This window comes from Cyberlindnera jadinii, assembly GCF_001661405.1.
Source record: "Cyberlindnera jadinii NRRL Y-1542 unplaced genomic scaffold CYBJAscaffold_1, whole genome shotgun sequence".
In the NCBI taxonomy this organism is placed as follows: domain Eukaryota; kingdom Fungi; phylum Ascomycota; class Saccharomycetes; order Phaffomycetales; family Wickerhamomycetaceae; genus Williopsis; species Williopsis jadinii.
Window position 1 is genome coordinate 1,894,438 of NW_017963652.1, and position 18,713 is coordinate 1,913,150.

An 18,713-nucleotide genomic window follows, 5' to 3' on the forward strand; every position below is an offset into this window, starting at 1 on the left:
CTCCTTATTATGGTGGCGGGTTCCTTCAGTGTTTTTATACGACGGTGGAAGAGGAGGCTCTATCTGCCTAATTATAGTAGTGCGCTGATTATATAGGCAAATTTCTGGTTGTGACCCACTATCGCGTTTTTACCCCGTTCTCAGCCTTAGAGATAACGCAATCAACATGTGACCAACCTGTGCCAGCTACACCAGATGACGCTCAAATCAAATAAAGACCCTTTTGTTTCTGTTATGATGTGGTTGATGGTAATCAAAAAAATAACACTAATCTAATAGTTCAATCTAATGTATAAAGCTCTCTAAGCAAAATATGGGGTGGAGTCGGAGGTTAAATTTTATCACTCCAGATGTCGTAGTATACATCAAGCAAACAACTAGTGCTCCACGCCTGTGAAGGTGACGAGTCAGAACATAGAGCACCATCCTTATTTGTCAGCTCGGTGAGACCGGCCCATGGACTTTCTCTGATCCAATGTCTATGTCTGTCGAGTCTGACGGTGAGAATCTGGTAAAGATCGGCAACTGCAGTGGAGCTGGTTTCATGGTAAACTTTTAGGTGGAACTTCTGCAATGCCCTTAGGAAGAAGCCCATACACCATACCCATTCTGGACCTTGGTGGTAGTTTCTTCCCTTGGCAACAGCAAAGTCGTCAGAGTCATCAGAGTTGATATAGTTTGGTCTATAGTTCAAATCAGATGGATCTAAAGTTCTCATACCTAGTGGCCCACGAATAACTTCATCTGCTAATTTCAGAGCATCGTAAGCCCTCTGCGGGTCAAAGAGCTCTGGTGCAACAGTCATGGCAATGGCAAAATTTGGTCTGAGTTGGTAGTCTTCGTATTCTTTGCCTGATTTGTAAATATCCTTGTAAATGCCTCTTCTGTTCACAATATTGGGGTTAACCGCATACTTGTGGTCATCCTTTGGATCCTTTGGGACGTAGAACGCCCATTCAAACTTATCCTGTATGAGCTGATTCCAGTCCTGGAGAGATATCTTGGAACCGTCATCCTTGATAACTTCCGTATACTTAAAGAGACCACGCTTGTTCAGAGAAATCACAAACCTTAAACAGCTTTTCAAGAGACCGTTTATTTCGACATCCGCACCATCTCTAGGAGTCCCAGGAATACCCTTGTTCCCAGCTTTGGAACTTTCACCCATCTTGTCCATCCAAGTACCACAGTTGAGTTGAGAACCACCATGAACCAACCCAGTGGTCCAGTCAACAAAAATTTTCACGTTAAAACCTTCATCCTTCATCTGACTATCCAAGCGTGGACCAGCATTGGCTTCACGGTATTCGATACCCTTCGCATGACGACTAAGGATCTCATAAACGATATCCTCGATTGAAGTCTCATAACTGAACGCCTCTGGATCGTCAAAAGTGATGTATCTGTCATCCAAAGGGAATCGTCTCTTAACCTTCTCCTTCAAAATTTCTTCACCATTTGGTACAATATCAACATAATCCTGAATACACTGAACAAAGAACCAAGCCGCATCTCTTGCGTTGTAACGAGGGTTTCTTCCAGCATCCAACAAGTTTGGGATCAATCCGTGTTTCAACGTTGAAGCAAAATTCAGGATGTGATTCTTAGCATCGTCAAATCTCCCTGTAGCAAGCAACAAGCCTCTAGTGGAGATGAACACGTCCCTGCCCCAACATCTCATATAATCGTAACTGAAGTGAGGAAGACCAGCAGCCATACACTCGACAGCTTTGAATGGTGAAAGAGAAGTTGAACGCATCTCGCCAACCATCTGGTAGGATGTGAGGGCCAAACGTTGGACAAAGAGATTGCCAGTTTGGATTTCTGCCGATAAAAGACATAAAGCCTTCAGTCTTAAAGCTTCATAGGCAACTCCTATAACCAGAGCAAAGTATCTTGGAACCAAGAAGAATGGAACCTCCTTGATCCTCTCCATTCTATGTTTCAGCCATATACGGAATGTATCAACACCATCACCATCAGAATACTTGTCCAGTCTTCTAGTGACATAGTCCAAGGCCCAGGTACCGTTACGCAAGTGCTGTGCAATAGGATGTGCTAAATCGTTTGAATTAATCACATTTCGTAACACAGATATCCAACCTTGTAATCCAGCGTACACCAAACGTCCGTAGTTTGGAATGTTGTAAACACCATCAGTTCCAGCGCTTGCATCTCTCTCTTCAGACTCGCATCTGTACAAGAGAACGTTGATATCACTCAGGGAGAGTCCCTTTGTAGAATCAACAGCACCGGTACGCAAGAATGAGTCAAGTTTACTATCAACTGAGTTGAACTGTGTTTTCAAAATTGCAATAGAACCTTGTGGGAACTCGTCTGGAAGTCTGATGTGAGCGTCACCATCGGAATGTTCAACTCTCAAAGGTTGCAAAGAACGCACTTCCGTAGGAACACCAGTTATGTACTTGTCATCCTTGCTTGGATCACCAGTTCTTACTAATGTATAAGCAAATTGAAATTCAGCTGTGGTTCCTTTCAATACAATAGGAGCCAACCATTGATCCTGGTCCTGGTAAAACTTCGATCTGGTGATGAGGAACCAACCTTCTCCAGTTTTAGCATTGACACGCTGAAGGGTGACATATTGACCATCATGGTGTACGTGCATTTCATGATCCTCTGCAATAAACGACGAATCAGAAATCGACTTTCTAATATTGTAAAGTTTCTCCTTCACATCTCCAATTCCACCACCAACGGTATACATTCTCTTCTCGTTAACCACATCTAACAGATGTGGGTAGCACTCATCGTACCCAAAGACAGATCCAACGGCTGTGGAACATAATGACACAAGTGCGGCGTTTGGCAAAGTGTCTTCAACTGTTCTCTTGTCAAACGGAGTTTCGTTATCATGCGTACAATCCATAAACAACGCGTGGGTCTTGGTTGATTCCAAAATACGTGGGATTTGGATCTCTGATAGAGTGTCGTTGATCAAAAAGCCCTCATTTTTTGCAGGATAAGCAAAATCATCAAGTGGTAATGGCTGGAAGGAACCAATTGGGGCACCAGCATGTCTATGAACAAGTCTTGAGAGTTCTTCAACAGACCACGCTTGCATGGCTTCTCTGATCAAAGAAGTGATACCCAATCTCTCAACAAAGAGATTGTCAATAGACTCTGAACCAGTAAATAGTTCAGCCACAATGTATAGGTGAGGGTTTGTCTTTCTTGCAAGGTCCAGGAAGTATTCACCCACATGGAGAGGCGTCGAATGGCAGTTGTCGATACGGAACCCATCAAATATTCTAGCGTTGATCTGAACATATCTGGACATTCTCGACCAGAGGTATTCAGAGTCCTGTGGTCCTTTTCCATAACGCAATTTGACGCAGTCTCCCCAAATGATGACTTCACGTAGCAAATAGTTCTTGGATTTGTCAGAGGCAAAATCAACCAAAGGATCACCACCCCAAATCCAACCGTTATTGGCCAACTGGTACTCATTTCCATCAGTTCCAGTAAAACGAGTAAAGTATGGCTCAGTCAATGGACTCGACTCTGTGATTTTACCTAGTCTTGGCCCGTGGCTATCGAGTCTAAGGTACTTGATTCTGTTGAACAACTGTTCCAGAATAATGCTGATATCACCATCGTATGCCTTGTACAGAGGCAAGTTTACCTCGTTCAAGATCTCCTTGGCTCTTTGCTCAATGTCAACAAAGTCACCATCACCATAGATCGATTGAAGAATAGCGGCGAAGATCACTGGCTCGACTGCATTGGAGTATCTATGCTTTAGCGTAAAGGTGCCAGCAACATCTGAAACGAATTCAGCAATCCTTTCAGTCGAAGATTTTACCTCATCAGGAACGTCAATCACCGTTGAACCTTTAGAAGTTGTGGACCAAACCTTCTTAGTGCTCTCCAATGTGTCTTCAACATTCACCACATAAAATTCCCACAGCTTTAATGTTCCAATAACATGTTCCTTAATACCTTCCATAATTGACAGCAAATCCTCGATGCTGTTTACCTCTGTTGGGTATCCCAGGGTTCTTAACTTGCTGCTAAATTTCAAAAGCTCACCATCTAGTTCAATAGCAGATGTCAAGTGTGGAGCAGTTTCCTTGTTATAGCCAGCCTCTGGGTGTTCCCTCAACCACTGTGAATTATTCGCAGTATGGTTTAGAACTATATCAGTAACAGACAGCAATCCATAGTCCTTGTGTAAGTGGGAGATGAAGGACTCAACATCCTCCTCATCTTTGAACAGATCCTTATCAAACTCAGTCTGATCATAGATCGAGTATGGAGAGTTGGACTCACCACGTTGCTGTAGCGGTGTGAAATGAACCATGTTATAACCCTTACGCTTGACATCCTTGAACACGACGTCCCACTTCTCCCTAGGACCGAGCCATTTTGAAACAACAGACTCCATAGCGATAGAATTCAAAGGCAGGAAAGTATCACCAATGTAGAGAGAAGGGGGTACCACAAAGTAGAATCTTCTCGTAGTTTCCAACTTGCCGTCATCACCGGTAAACGAAGCGTAGTAGGAGTAACATCCTGGTTGATAAACTTTGATATCAATCTCGATATCAGACGTGAACTGCTCTGGGATCGTCTTCTTGTAGAAACTGTCTCTGTGGAATTCAATTGCAGGATCAGGTGGAACGTTTGTCCATATCCTACCGTTTCTTGCTATACGACAAGAAGCTGGGAGGAACAATCTAACGTTGAAAAGAAAGCCACCCTTGTTATAATCCTTCGGTAACGGTAAAGAAGGCAGAAACTTCACACCATCATTGGAAGGATGGCCGTTCTCGTCAACTCTTAGCAATAGCGTAGTCATTGAACGCTGAGTTTCGTTGTGAACCGAAAGTTGTATCCAGGAGTGGTGGAACGGTGTTTTCGATACGGTTACAAAAGATCTTTACTGTTGCAATGAGAACTTGCTACGGTTTTGGTTGCTTTTCCCGCTGCGCAGCCCTTGTCGGGGGGAGGGGGCTAATGCACGGGTGGCATGTATGGAGGGTCCGTACCGAACATCACCACGTTACTATGCACATAAGTTGACAGCCTAACGGATCACAATGTATTAAAACACCAAGCTAAGAATGTAGAACGCAACGACAACCAAGAGGACTAAAACTGCAAGCAATGGGCCGGCACCGTATTTGAAGAGGTACAATTCCTTCAATTGCTCAAGGTATTGGATCATGACTTTGCTGGAAAGTTTCGACTCACCTTCGGTTCTAACACCGAATGAGTATGGCACCTCACCAATTGGGTTTTTACTTGGTAATGGCAACTTGGCCAGCAGCTCCAAGGCGATTTTGAAGCCTTGGGTGTCGATGTTGTTTGCTCCCTTCAAGTATTTTTTCTGCAAACCAAAGAACCCACTCATTGGGTCTGATGCAGGTGTCAAAGGTCTTGCAAGCAGTCTCGCACCCGATGAGATTACACGACGATACAATGGCCAGTCTTTATCGATACCAACACCATCGGCATATCTTGTGCCGATAACAAATGGGTACTCTCTGAGAGCCTTGAAGAAATCTGGAACACTCTCTGGTGGATGCTGTAAATCAGCATCCATACAGAGCAAGTATTCACCTTGACCTTCTTCAAAGCCTCTCATAACTGCCGAACTGAGACCTCTTTCCTTGGTTCTGACAATGATTCTAACATTGTAACCTTCGGTCTTGAGCTTCTCAACCTCTTCAACAGAACCGTCGTTGGAGTTATCATCGACAAAGATCAACTCGGTCTTCTTGGAATCGCCATTGCCCAAAGCAGCAAAGAGTCTAGTGGTGAGAGGTCTGATGTTGAGCTTCTCGTGGTATGCTGGAACCACAACAGTGTTTTCAATAGCCATGGTTGTACCTATACTGATGTTTTTGCTTATAGTGATAAAGCTGTTGAAAAGACGCGTTTCAAAATGGTGAAGAAAAGAAAAAGGTGTACGTGCACACCCCGTTAGCGTTTACGTGTCTACAAGGGAGAAGGGGATTGAGATTCGACTTTAACAGTCACATGACATATCACGTTTCTGCCCTCGTAAGTAAGCACCCAATCAGAGAGTGCGAATTTTTAATTTTCTCTTTTGTTTTGCGTTCCGCAGTGATCGAAAATTTTCCTTGCCCCCTGGGGCATTAGTTTTAACGCTATTCTCGCTGCTCCGCGCACGCTGGGCTTCCCATTGGATTCGAAAAAGTTCTCCTACGAACAACAGAATAAAAAAACAACATATACACACAGTCTTTGAAGAAAAGTCCAAAAGGAGCCTGTTCGAATCTTCTTCTCTAGAAACCATCAAATACAACAATAGCAATGCTTTCCAGAAGATTGGCATCTATTCAATCCACTAGAGGTTACGCCACTAAGGTCACCGCCACTGCCGCCGAAGGTAGAGTTTCCACCTTGACCGTCAAGGTGAACGCTGGTTCCAGATATGCCACCAAGGATGGTGTTTCCCACTTGCTTTCCAGATTCAACTTCCAAAACACCAGATCCAGATCTGCCTTGAGATTGACCAGAGAATCTGAGCTCTTGGGTGGTGTGTTCTCCTCCACTGTTGACAGAGATGCCATTTACTTGTCTGCCAACTTTTTGAAAGAGGGTCTCCCATACTACGTTAACGCAATTGCCGATGTCTTGTACAAGACCTCTTTCAAGCCACACGAACTTCCAGAGATTGTCTTGCCAGCTGCCAAGTACGACTTGACCACCGCTCTGGCCTCCCCATACTTCAAGGCTAGCGAATTGTTGTACTCTGCCTCCTTCAGAAACGGATTGGGTAACCCACTCTACTACGACGGTGTCGAAAAGGTGACCTTGGATGACATCAAGGCATTTGCCGACAAGGTCTATGTCAAGGACAACGTTGAGATCATTGCTAAGGGTGTTGACGCCAAGGCTCTCAATGGTTTCGTCCAGGACTCTGCCTTGAGTCAGCTCCCAGCTGGTGCTTCCCTCGCTGCTACTTCCACACCAAAGTTCTACGAAGGTGTTGAAGTTAGAGAGAGAGCTGTTGGTGAGTCCATCTCTGCTATTGCTGTTCCAGTTAAGCCAGCAGACTTTGCCACCTATGAAGTTTTGGCTGCTTATTTGACATCACCATTGTCTGAGCTTTCACAATCCATCTCGTCTGCCTCCTTTGAGAAGTACTCCCAAGCTGGTCTCTTCTCCTTGTACGTCAAGGGTGAGGCTTCTGCTGTTGCTTCTAGCATCAAGAAGGTTGTCTCTGCTTTGAAGGGCGGTGTTAACCTCTCATCTGCTACTGGCTACGCTGCCACCAAGTTGGCCTTGGCTAACGAAAGTGCCGTGATTGCATCTGAGATTGATGTCGCTAACGTTAAAGACTTCAAGCTGGGTAAGTTCAACTACGTTGCTCTTGGTGACGTGCACAACTTGCCATACGCCGATGAGTTGTAAACTAAGAGGAGTTCCACATGTGCATGACAAATTTAGCATAATTCAATCAAGGATAAACCAAGACGGCTTTTCTCAGTTTTGTTTGCGTACTTGTCTAGAAGTATTTATTTCGTGTGTGATTGTGTGTTTTGATCTTAGACCGTACCCTATTTTACATGAACAACAAATGAAACAACAAACCAAAGGAAGAATCAAAAAAGGGAGAGTACATATATTATGATCCTGATGTATTTAGTTATATTCCATTCTTAAATGAAATCAATGCCATTGATGTAGATGTGTTAATGCTCAGAAAGGTTTTGTAAATTGGTTGATGACGGTAACGGCGTCGAGAACTTTGATGGAGTTTCCGATGGTGTCTCTTGGTCATATCGTAATGATTCCTTGATCAGTACGAATCCTGGTGTGAGAGTGGTTACTTGCAATCCTTCAAACAAGAAAGGACATGATATCTGTGTTAATATCCACTTCTCATCAGTAATCTCCTGTACTGGGCTTGTGGTTTTAAAGATCATGTATGAAAGTGCTAGTTGCTCAAGCAAAACGATTGTCAAACCCAACATGTTGAAATGACGTGATGCTAGATGGAAGAAAAGACCAAATCCCACTATCAACCCTATTCTTGATTCTATCCAGTTCTCAATCTTAACATCAGAGAGTCTTATTTTCTGGAAATATGGCATGGTCAATAGAGATTTCACCGTCAACAGTGACAGGTTCACAGACGCAAAGCTCTTGATTGTGAAATCAGTTGGCACAACCAACCCCACCAAGAAGAGTACGAATGTCAATTGGGATCCAATCATGTGACTGAACCACTTCGATATGTATAGAGCGGTAAGAACAATACCCAGGGGCCCGAATTTGGTGATTCCCATCAGCATTGCTGTGTTCAAGCAAATCAATGCATACGAGCGAAGTAGCTGTACAAGAAATCTCTTTTGGGCCAGTGTTACATCAACTTTTGGAAACCATGAGGGAACCGTAGTGTGTATATCGATTGTATGAGCTCTTAGGAGGTATTCAGAATAAGGGGGCTCACTTTGAGACTCTGCATCCAACTTCTTCAACCCCGTCATGAATAGGTACTCAAACGAATCGTACATATAGCAATAAACCGCAACCAAGGCCAACCATCTGAGCTCCAAGATATCATCAGTTATCGTTGTAAGAATAAGAGAGAAATCGACGTCTATGTTGATTAATCTCAGGAGTCTCGTAACAATGGCTCCGAGCAAGTGGGGGATCTCAATTACAAGTCGAACCAGCAACGAGATGAGTACAGTGGTGACAAAGAACTCTCTAATTTTAAGATCTCTCCAAAGGACATGACGTTGAAAGAAAATCCCCGACAATGCAATTAGTATACCCTTCACTATAGAAATGTGAGAGAACCCAGGGCTAGGATTCGATAGAAATATTGGAGAAGCCATTGAACCTTGGTGCCATTGTCTCTCATCTGATGCTCCACCATTACCAACTCTGGTTCTCAATTTAATATACGTGGAAAACATCCAGACATCACGAAAAGCTTACGGTTACAGTTTACCCGCTACGGACATTTATTTTTGTACTTGTCCACGCTTTCAACATGCATTTTAACCAACTCTACTTCTAGTCAACAATTTCTCACGAGCAATTCTTTCTCCAACTTTCTTGACAAGTTTGCAATAGAAGAGACCACATGCATTACATAAGGTGCGTGGTCCCACGGGGCCTCTACGCCATTCTGGCGTTGAAGTCTTCCCACATTGTTGACATTTTCTCTGTTGGGTCGTGGTCACAGATGCTTTTGGTTTTGAAACGTGGTTGATTAGCGGTGTGCATGGCTCAGATGTGTCAGCTTTGCTCTTTGTCACAACCGTAGGCCACTTGGTGTTTGATGGTTCAACATCGACCAATTCGTCTGCCGTTGTTGTTGCTGTTGATGCTATTGATGATTCGCGCTCCTCTGCAAGTCTCTGTATTGCAACTGTCGTTAGCATATCTATGGAGCTCTCGGATACTCTGCGGTTGTCATCCTCCGTTTCGCTTGTATATGATCTGTACACATCATTATTACACGGAACAGTATGTACGACGGTGCCTATTGGTGTGCGGGTACCATCATTGACGAATGTCTTTCCCGAATTCAAATGGTAAACGGTTAAATCATGCATCAAACCTCTCCCACACGGGTAAGGAACATTTGAATCATAGTATTCTGACCGTACACACCACGGATGTTGCTGAGCAAAATCTTTGATGTTTTCGAGTATTTTGCTGATTGGTGGAAGTCTAAGCTGTGTTAGTTGTCCACATAAATCAGTTAAATGATCTATGCTCACCTTATACGAGAACCTTGCTGGCTTTGTTTGGAAACGTTAGGCATTGTTAGAGGGGTTACTATCACTGTGATGCTTTAGCAGGATTCTAGCAGGATATTCAAAGCGACTGTGCCACTGTTTTTATAGAAGCTTGTGGTGTGTGCTCTCCTATGGTGTTGCTTTTGAGAGGATTTATGGAATGCCAAAGCTGGTATCTCCTGCCCCAGTTTGACACAAAAATGGAAATAGCAGCTATGAGAGCTTTATATGCAACGAAAACACAGTTAATTTTAGCGATTAAAGAATGTACTCTATGTACTACTCAATAAGAATGGCGACCAACAATTTGGTGTCACCGATGAATCTTGCATCTCCGTCAATAACAAAACAGAAGATGACCTCGAAAGAGATAACTCCTTTGTTTGTTGAGGTAGTGCGATGGAGTTCGTGGCATTGCTGTTGTCATAACTTTCAAAAATCTCTTCAATTTTTCCCTCTTTCATTTCATAGAGAAGAGCTTCATGGTCAGAAAGAAGTCTTGTTTGGGAGAACCTCTTGGATTCCAAAAATGATAAAATTTTCCCATATATATCTTTTGGCAATTCCATATCGCTCTTCAACCTTACCACCATGCTGAATATCTCATTTAAACAGTCCAAAGTCATTGGCTCACAACTTGGATCCAACATGGTGATGCTGGAAGTGTACAAAGAATTTGCAATCTCCAAAAGTTTCATCGCTGCACCAGGCCCGTTCGATTCAAAAGCATAGTCAGGTAGCCCATTGGTGGACTTTAGGAATTCCTTCGCAATGCTGAGAGGATAGCTCGTGCTGAAGCAGTGGGTCGAGTCTACATCTTCTTGAAGGAGGAAGTTTTCTGAAGACATCAACCATGCCAAGCTCTGGAACCATGCCTTTGACAGAATAATGTTCACCTTCTGAGCATCAGTAACAGTGCAATCGCTTTGAATTTTGCGGCAGAGTTTCTTCTGTATTTGGTACAACCAGTTCTTCTTAACAGAATCGTCTTGAGTGGGAAACATCGAGCTCAAAAAGTCATTCAAACTACTATGTTTGGACCTGTTGCTCTGTAACTCTTTGAAGAAATAGTTATCAGTGCTGCTGAAAACATGTGCCAACTCTGTAAACCCCAACAGCAGATCAGGATAATCGTCATCTTGCAGAGATGGGATCTCAATGTCATTTGGCTCGAGAATTACAGGCAAGTTGCACTCAAAGCCAATATACCTTTCAGTAATCATTACTTGATAGTAGATCTTTCTCAAATAATGCGATTCCACCGGAGACTTCGAAGCATATGTTTGCTTTTCATGGAGTCCCATTATATGGGCCAGCGAGACCGCCTCTCTGATGTAAACCAATCCTCGTGTTGTGCCGCCTGGGACATTATCATAGTACATGTACATGAAATAGGAGGTTACCAGAAGATTAGGAGTCGGGTTCATCTTGAGCTCTCTTTCATAAATTACCCTTCGGGCCTCTTCGATATACTCGCTTGGTTGAGGACAGCCATTCAGCTTGAAAACACCATCCAACGATCGCAAGAAATGTTTATGTCTTGAAACGGCGGCACAAACTGCACAACTCAGCGCGTAGAGCTCTGCAACTTTATCATTTACCAACTGTATAGGGCTATCAGGACTTGAGGAATTGCCTTCAAGCATAGATATCGTTTCCTTTGTTGAAACTATTGGCCACATTGGATAGAACCACATTTGGTACACCTGAAGGTATGGTATGATCTGGTTGAGGCTGAACTGCTGAGTTCGAGCCTGAGACCCGGATACAAGCTCAAGTATATGATTCTTGGTTTCTTGCCGTATACGTTTCGGACCTGATTTTCTCCTCACTCTAACATCAGTACAATCTATTCCATGGTTCGAGCAATTCGTACATGATAACCCGTTCCTCTCATGGAGATCGCACCGCACCTTTCTCACAGAGCACGCATCACAGGGTCTGTTGTGTTGCCTCTTATTATTCTGGCTTCTCAAGGATTTATTCATTCTCGCACCCTCACATAATTGAAAATTTGAGGAACTGAGTAATGAAATTCGAGCTCTTTATATGTTACAAGTAGTTTCTCCGCATTGTCCCTTCGGATTATTATGGACCACATATTTAGGCGAAAATACGCGGGGGAAAGGCGGTTAAAAAATTAAATCTGCACCCCTTCCAGTCTATGAGCCCAATTACCCAGAGTTATCACACCCTACGTTTAACGAATCAGCGGCAACGGCAGCGGAAGCCCGCCACCCCATTGAGTCATGCCATTACGGACTTAAAGTGTAAGAAAGCCGCGCATGCCCAATAATTATTGAAAACAACAAATTCATACGGATAAATGTAAAGTTTAAATACTATGTTACTATACAAGATGCACATTCCCAAGGGCCCACTAAACGCTGAATGTAACTGTTGGGCCAGAAGCAATTACAATGACGTTTCCAAACTCATCGTACGTCTGTTTCTCTGTGGTTTCAACTTTTTCAACACCAAGGTATCTCACGGATAAAGAACCGTAGCTGCCCGAAATAGAAACTTGAACATCTGCACCTCTTTTTTGAACAGTCACAAATGCGGAGAAATCACCCAACATCTTATGATCTGGAATCTGCACGTTCTGTTCTCCATCGTGTAAGTCGAACAAGTTAACCAATACATCTTGTGTATAATCATAGTCTGGCCTTTCATTGCAAATGTCTTGTCCCGAGGTAACAAAGATAGAGTTTGATCTCACCAAAAGAGGCATAGATTTGAAATCATGCGTTTCCTTAAAATACTCTCCGGTTGATTCCCTTGTTATACCGTCTAAATAGCCGTACCATGAACCTCTTGGAAGATAATAAACAACTTCATTGTTCTTTGAGAGGATTGGCGCCACCAATAGCTTATCACCTAGCATGAATTGAGAGTCAATTGTAGTAGCAACAATATCATCGGGATATTCCATCATCAATGGTCTAATGACTGGGACTGCATTTTTATGCGCCTCAATTGCCAAGTCATAAATATAAGGCATCAATGAGTTCTTGAGCTTGGAAAACTTTGCTAAAACGACTGATGATTCGTCATCGAAATTCCACGGGACTCTATAAGTCGACGAACCATGCAGTCTCGAATGGGAAGACAATAGTCCGAACTGGACCCATCTCTTGTACAGTGCTGGGTCAGGGTTCTCAAGACCTTCGAATCCAGAGATATCATGGGACCAGAACCCAAACCCACTAAGAGCTAAAGATAAGCCCCCTCTAATGGTCTCCGCCATCGCTTCAAAAGTTGATTCACAGTCTCCGCCCCAGTGTACAGGAAATTGTTGACACCCAGCAGTTGCAGACCTTGCGAATAAACACGCCTCATTCTTACCCAGTTTCTGTTCCAAAACTTTGAAGACTGCCTGGTTGTAGAGGAATGTGTAGTAATTGTGCATACTCACCGGATCGTTACCGTTGAAATACTTGACTCCCTTACATGGAATTCTTTCCCCAAAATCGGTTTTGAAAGAATCAACACCAATATCAACAAGACCTGAAAGTAGGCCTTGGTACCACTTTGTTGCCTCCGGGTTTGTGAAGTCAACTATCCCCATACCTGCCTGCCATAAGTCAGTTTGGTAGGACGAGCCATCTAAGTTCTTAATGAAAAAACCCTTTTCATCACCTTCTTTGAACAGCTTAGACTCTTGTGCAATGTATGGATTAATCCAAACACAGATCTTAACTCCAAAGTCCTCTTTAAGCTTAGCCAGCATGGCTTTCGGGTCTGGAAACATATCTTTATCAAACTCAAAGTCACACCATTGGAACCCTTTCATCCAAAAGCAGTCGAAATGAAACGTTCTCAATGGAATTTCACGATCCTTCATCCCTTGCAAGAAAGAAGAAACAGTGTTTATGTCGTAATCAGTGGTGAAAGAAGTTGTTAACCATAGGCCAAAAGTCCATGGAGGTGGAAGGGCAGGATGACCAGTTAAATGAGCATATCTCTGTAAGATTGTCTTGGGATCAGGTCCGTTAATTATGTAGTAACGCACACCTTCTCCTGGGATTGTCATGTTCACCCTTGTGGTCCTCTCAGATTGGATTTCATAAACCACATCAGACGTGGAGTCGACGAACACACCATATCCTCTATTGGAAATGAAAAATGGGATATTTTTGTATGCCCATTCTGAAGACGTTCCACCGTCTTCATTCCACATCTCGACCCTTTGCCCATTTTTAACAAAAGGTCCAAACCTCTCACCGAGACCAAAAAATTTCTCGCCGTTACTAACGTGGAGTTGAACTGTTATATATGTCGAGTTCTTACCTTGGGAGTTAATGTAACGAGAATCGTTGACCCAACCAACTGATCTGAATCCCAGCTTTGTCAGCAGCTTATCACCGCTCTTGAAGTCTATACCCCATCCTTTCTTTTGAACTGTGGCTTTTAAATCACCATTAGATACACTTGAATGATCATCATTTTCTGTAACACTGAAGCTGTCATCGTTCTTGTTTTCATCCTGAATCTCAAACCTTGCTGAGTTGTTTGTGTCGGTCTTATATTTGGAATAGTGATGGTAGTGCTCAACTTTGATGATCCCTTCATGTGGCGAGTTCAATCTGGTTGAAATTGTAGGATTGTTAAGTTGATCACCTCTAGTTCTTAGCGGAACAGCTGCAGACATGTTATAGAGAGAGCCATCTTTTTCAACAACGGTTTTGAAAGAGTCTTGTGCCCATCTGATTGTGACACCGTCCTTGGTTTCCCACATACCACGGGAGAACCTAGTGTCACTGTCAACATGACGGTCAATTGAGTTACGTGTCGCCATGACGTTGTAGTCGGGTTCGTTACCCAACATGGCAGATTGATTGGAGATTATTGGAAATATAGAAGATTTTACCTTACTTATGTAGTTCCTAAACAAGCAATTCTCGGGAGAATCATCAAAAAAGGTCAATACCCCAGAAAAGTCTTTGTTGATATGCATCTCAATGGACCTGACATTAAAGTGTGGCTGTAGCAAAGCAAAATGAAAAGTTATTCCGAGAATTTAAGCGACTCCGACAATTCCTCCGCGATGTAAACGACGACGTGACCTTAGCTAGATGGTGATTTAGACCCTAAATATGGTGACTAGTTCACAGAACTGAGGTGTCATATGGATCGTGATCGTGAGATCATCAAAAGTAATACCTTTCAAAAGCATCGGCAAAATACTCGCTTAGAATCTCGGAAACTTCTTATTAGCATCAATAGTGATGACAACTAAATACGGAGTAGATCAAACCTTAACATTTCTACCCCAGAACTTGGTGTCATTCATCATCACAGATTCTCAACTCATATAGATGAACGTCATACTTTGAATGCGCCAAAATGTTCGTCGCAATGTTCACCCAAAAATGTGTTGCTAAAAGTGATACCGGAGGTCATGGTCGGGGTAAAAAGTTTGATGATAACGAATTTGTATTGAAGCAACTTGAAAAAGATCATCTTACTATTTTTATGAAACCACTTCCTAACAAAGATTTGGACTACATCGAAAGTTGTTGAATATATAAATACTGGGAGTTACGTCAAGATTTTATGACACCAACACTATAATCATCCAAAACAAAGCATGGTTTCTGACTATGATAAAAAGTGCTCTGATGCAGAGCACATTGAAAACGTTTCAAGATTCTCATCAAACGACACCAAGCTTACTGATACAAATGGAAGGGGAATTATTGATATTGAACCAACTATTTATGAACTCGACGAATCCCAGATAAACCAAGATGCACAGGAGGCCAACGAAGAAGAGCATGAGCTCTCTGTAAGAGAGGCAATTTCACTTTACAAAGCTTCCATATTCTGGGCTGCTGTTATGTCCGCTACAATCATTATGGAGGGCTATGATAACATCTTAATGTCCAGTTTCTTCGCTTATCCATCTTTCAAGGATAAGTTTGGCCAGCCTGTTGATGGTAACCCTAATGATAAGGAGCTTACGGGCCCTTGGCAAGTTGGACTTTCATGCGCTGCAGCCTCTGGTGCTGTGGTGGGTGTTCTTGCTAACGGTTACTTGACTGAAAGATGGGGACATCGTCGTGTCATCTTAGCTAACTTGACTTTGATGGCTGCGTTCATCTTCATTCCTTTCTTTGCCCAAACAATTCAACATTTGTTGGTGGGCCAGATATTGTGTGGTTTGGTTTGGGGTGTCTTTGCTACAATGGGACCTTCCTATTCATCTGAAATTATGCCCTTGGCTTTGAGAGGTTATCTGGCAGCATATGTGAATCTTTGTTGGGCTACTGGTCAATTCGTGGCAGCTGGTGTGTTACAAGCGTTTGTAAGCAATACCACTGAATGGTCATATCGAGTTCCGTTTGCTATCCAGTGGGTATGGATTCCGCCACTTTTCATTCTAACAATTCTCTGTCCAGACTCGCCAGCATGGTTGATCCGTAAGGGAAGAATCGATGATGCAATAAAGGCAACAAAGAGACTATCACACAAATCAATCCACGAAAAAGCGCACCAAAGAGTATCCATGATGATTCGTACAAATGAGTTGGAGAAGGAGCAGGAGATGAATAACATTAAAGGATGGAAATCTTATGTGGAGTGTTTCAAAGGGTTCAACCGTAGAAGAACTGAAATCGCATGTGTGGCTTTTGCAGGACAAGTTCTATCAGGGTCCACTTTTGCTTATTCCCCTAGTTATTTTTTCAGTCAAGCAGGTTTGAACTCATCCGATACGTACAAATTGAACTTGGGGACTACGGGTATCGCATGGACGGGAACAGTTCTTTCTTGGTTCCTGTTAAGAAGGTACGGTAGACGTACCATCTATGTTACAGGGTTTGCTATTCTGACGGCTGTGTTATTATTAATTGGAATTCTAGCCTGTCCTCCACAGACCTCAGCAATAAAATGGGCACAATGTGGTGTTGTCATTGCATGGGTTGCTACATATGCTATGACAATAGGCCCACTCGCTTTCACCATTGTTGGTGAAATGAGTGCGACCCGTTTAAGAGCACAGAGTATTGCTTTGGCTAGAGGATCTTACTCTATAGTTTCATTGATCTCAAATGTTGTTGAGCCCTACTTGATTAATCCAAGTGAAGCCAATCTGAAAGGTAAAACAGCTTTCGTTTGGTTGGGAACAGCTACATGTGTGCTTGTGTGGTCGTTCTTTAGACTTCCAGAAACACGAGACAGATCGTTTGCAGAACTTGATATTATGTTTGAGAAAGGCATTCCAGCTAGACAATTCTCAAATTACCAGTTCGACTGGGAGGACGAAATAAAAAACACCTCTAAAAATCAAGCTAGTGAATAATGTTATTGTTTCATGTGTTACACCACGTTGAGATATTACAGTTATGACAGTTGGTCAGTAATTTAATTAGTCTTTTACATAATCTTTAAACATTATTATCAGTAGCTTGGTAGTCATAGAGTGTACACTTGTTAGGATTCAGTCCTGTTAAGGTCATCTGATGGACCAATGTACGTTTATCTATTGTTTTGAATCATCAACATCAAAGTATACATAGACACTTGACTCTCCACTGTTCAACTTGGGTTACCAGGTAAGTTGCCCAGCTTGAGACTTTAAGAAGTCAACCGAAGTCCCTAAAAATGACACAGAATGGGAACCATACACAGTTACAGAAACATTGATATCGTAGGCCAATTGCCATCACCAACTGAAGGTGTCCTTATATGTTTTGTATACCAGTGTCTTTTGTTGTCAAACTTCTTTTTATCTTAGACATAGCCAGAACCATCGATTCCCATTCGACCTACTTTCTAGGTTGCACTCTCGGTATAAGGTACTCTTCAATCAGCATTGGTATCTTCTTCCTCATAGTCGAACCTTTACGTTGTGCCTTGGCAAGCATGAATCGATCGTTGTTGATAGTTATTGGATCTTTTGTAGCTGAAGTCATCCAGTCATGACCACATTGCGCTGAATTTACAAGTTACACATAGCTTTTTGCTTATCTCTATATGATAAAGAGTCATACTAACTGTTCGTGAAGTCCATTCTCTACGGATCGAAGCTGTTGTTGTTATTGAATGTTGGTGAAGTATCGTTGATGCGTTGCTATAGTCTTACATTTGCTGGCTCCAAACATCCGCACACCAAAATTGAGCGGGGTTGAAAAAAAACATCAAAGCAAAGGGGAACTCTCTTGTATGAACACATTTCTTTCCTTAACACCCTAAGCTTGAAAACGTTAGAAGATGGTAGCTTTAGGATGATATGCTGCTAAACGTAACATAAAGCTGTCTCAAAGAACTTGAAAGGCTTTGAGTGATTGTGAAAGTCACAGCAACAGCGTTAGAGGTGGCATATATGAAAGTCTCAATGGTTTCACCTGACGTACAAGACTTTGTTTTTCAATGAGAGAACTGGATGGGAAAACTGGTATCAATAGATCGCATGAACCACAGGGATAACTTACAACTCAAATCACAGATCAAAAAGCTACTTCAATTCCTCATTTCGACGATGTATGGCCCTATCTCCTTGGCTAAAGCTTTACACAGTTCTGAATCAACACGTCTACACATATGAATTGGCATTTCCATATGGTTTCAAGAGTAATGAGGTGACAAATTATACTCATAGATTGTATCGCTATCCAAGTGTTGTTGTTTTCTATTGCGTAATGGTATTGTGTGGCTCTCTATTGCTCCTTGGTATAAGTGAAACACAAATGTGAGGCGTCTCTTGAAACAGTCCCCCAGTACTCGACATCAATCAAAGAAGAAGTACACAGTGCCAGACCATGAGGGCTAGACATTTCTGGACCATGAAACTGTCTTTTTGTGGGTTTACCTTCACTCCTCATAGAACTACATCGATTTCGAATTGAAATTGGTGATGGTCTTAGTGATTCTTGAAACAGCTTCCATTTACGGATCTCAGACGAAATGACGGTTGTATATTACATACGGTGCATTTTATGGAAAGTCAGTTATACT

General features: G+C 42.6%; 8 protein-coding genes across 8 annotated transcripts; 2 read left to right on the forward strand and 6 right to left on the reverse strand.

Annotated features, from left to right (window-relative positions):
- Positions 1-84: 84 nt before the first annotated feature.
- GDB1 (bifunctional 4-alpha-glucanotransferase/amylo-alpha-1,6-glucosidase) lies at positions 85-4,899 on the reverse strand. Its single transcript, XM_020214242.1, has one exon. The coding sequence runs from the start codon at positions 4,820-4,822 to the stop codon at positions 332-334; it is 4,491 nt and encodes a 1,496-aa protein (XP_020073634.1). The 5' UTR covers positions 4,823-4,899; the 3' UTR covers positions 85-331.
- A 37-nt stretch (positions 4,900-4,936) lies between these two features.
- On the reverse strand, positions 4,937-5,956 carry DPM1 (dolichyl-phosphate beta-D-mannosyltransferase). Its single transcript, XM_020214243.1, has one exon. The coding sequence runs from the start codon at positions 5,846-5,848 to the stop codon at positions 5,069-5,071; it is 780 nt and encodes a 259-aa protein (XP_020073635.1). The 5' UTR covers positions 5,849-5,956; the 3' UTR covers positions 4,937-5,068.
- A 347-nt stretch (positions 5,957-6,303) lies between these two features.
- Positions 6,304-7,407, forward strand: QCR2 (ubiquinol--cytochrome-c reductase subunit 2; the record flags this gene model as incomplete). The annotated part of the gene is made up of 1 exon (XM_020212348.1): positions 6,304-7,407. The coding sequence occupies one exon, from the start codon at positions 6,304-6,306 to the stop codon at positions 7,405-7,407; it is 1,104 nt and encodes a 367-aa protein (XP_020073636.1).
- Positions 7,408-7,688: 281 nt separating this feature from the next.
- CYBJADRAFT_182754 (uncharacterized protein) lies at positions 7,689-8,921 on the reverse strand (the record flags this gene model as incomplete). The annotated part of the gene is made up of 1 exon (XM_020217050.1): positions 7,689-8,921. The coding sequence occupies one exon, from the start codon at positions 8,919-8,921 to the stop codon at positions 7,689-7,691; it is 1,233 nt and encodes a 410-aa protein (XP_020073637.1).
- A 65-nt stretch (positions 8,922-8,986) lies between these two features.
- Positions 8,987-9,778, reverse strand: CYBJADRAFT_188257 (GATA-type transcription factor; the record flags this gene model as incomplete). The annotated part of the gene is made up of 2 exons (XM_020217297.1): positions 8,987-9,684; positions 9,735-9,778. The coding sequence occupies 2 exons, from the start codon at positions 9,776-9,778 to the stop codon at positions 9,006-9,008; spliced, it is 723 nt and encodes a 240-aa protein (XP_020073638.1). The 3' UTR covers positions 8,987-9,005.
- On the reverse strand, positions 9,738-12,031 carry CYBJADRAFT_188258 (putative maltose-responsive transcription factor). Its single transcript, XM_020217298.1, has one exon. It carries the CDS (start codon positions 11,738-11,740, stop codon positions 10,025-10,027), a length of 1,716 nt encoding a protein of 571 aa, XP_020073639.1. The 5' UTR covers positions 11,741-12,031; the 3' UTR covers positions 9,738-10,024.
- Positions 12,032-12,060: 29 nt separating this feature from the next.
- CYBJADRAFT_193116 (uncharacterized protein) lies at positions 12,061-14,553 on the reverse strand (the record flags this gene model as incomplete). The annotated part of the gene is made up of 2 exons (XM_020217468.1): positions 12,061-12,198; positions 12,244-14,553. 2 exons carry the CDS (start codon positions 14,551-14,553, stop codon positions 12,133-12,135), a joined length of 2,376 nt encoding a protein of 791 aa, XP_020073640.1. The 3' UTR covers positions 12,061-12,132.
- A 792-nt stretch (positions 14,554-15,345) lies between these two features.
- CYBJADRAFT_176447 (general substrate transporter) lies at positions 15,346-17,058 on the forward strand (the record flags this gene model as incomplete). The annotated part of the gene is made up of 2 exons (XM_020216786.1): positions 15,346-15,396; positions 15,496-17,058. 2 exons carry the CDS (start codon positions 15,346-15,348, stop codon positions 17,056-17,058), a joined length of 1,614 nt encoding a protein of 537 aa, XP_020073641.1.
- Between the last annotated feature and the right edge of the window lie 1,655 nt (positions 17,059-18,713).

Excerpts from the sequence above, each read along its gene's own strand:
- GDB1 (XM_020214242.1), bottom strand. The coding sequence starts at position 4,822 with ATGACTACGCTATTGCTAAGAGTTGACGAGAACGGCCATCCTTCCAAT.
- CYBJADRAFT_188258 (XM_020217298.1), bottom strand. The coding sequence starts at position 11,740 with ATGAATAAATCCTTGAGAAGCCAGAATAATAAGAGGCAACACAACAGA.
- DPM1 (XM_020214243.1), bottom strand. The coding sequence starts at position 5,848 with ATGGCTATTGAAAACACTGTTGTGGTTCCAGCATACCACGAGAAGCTC.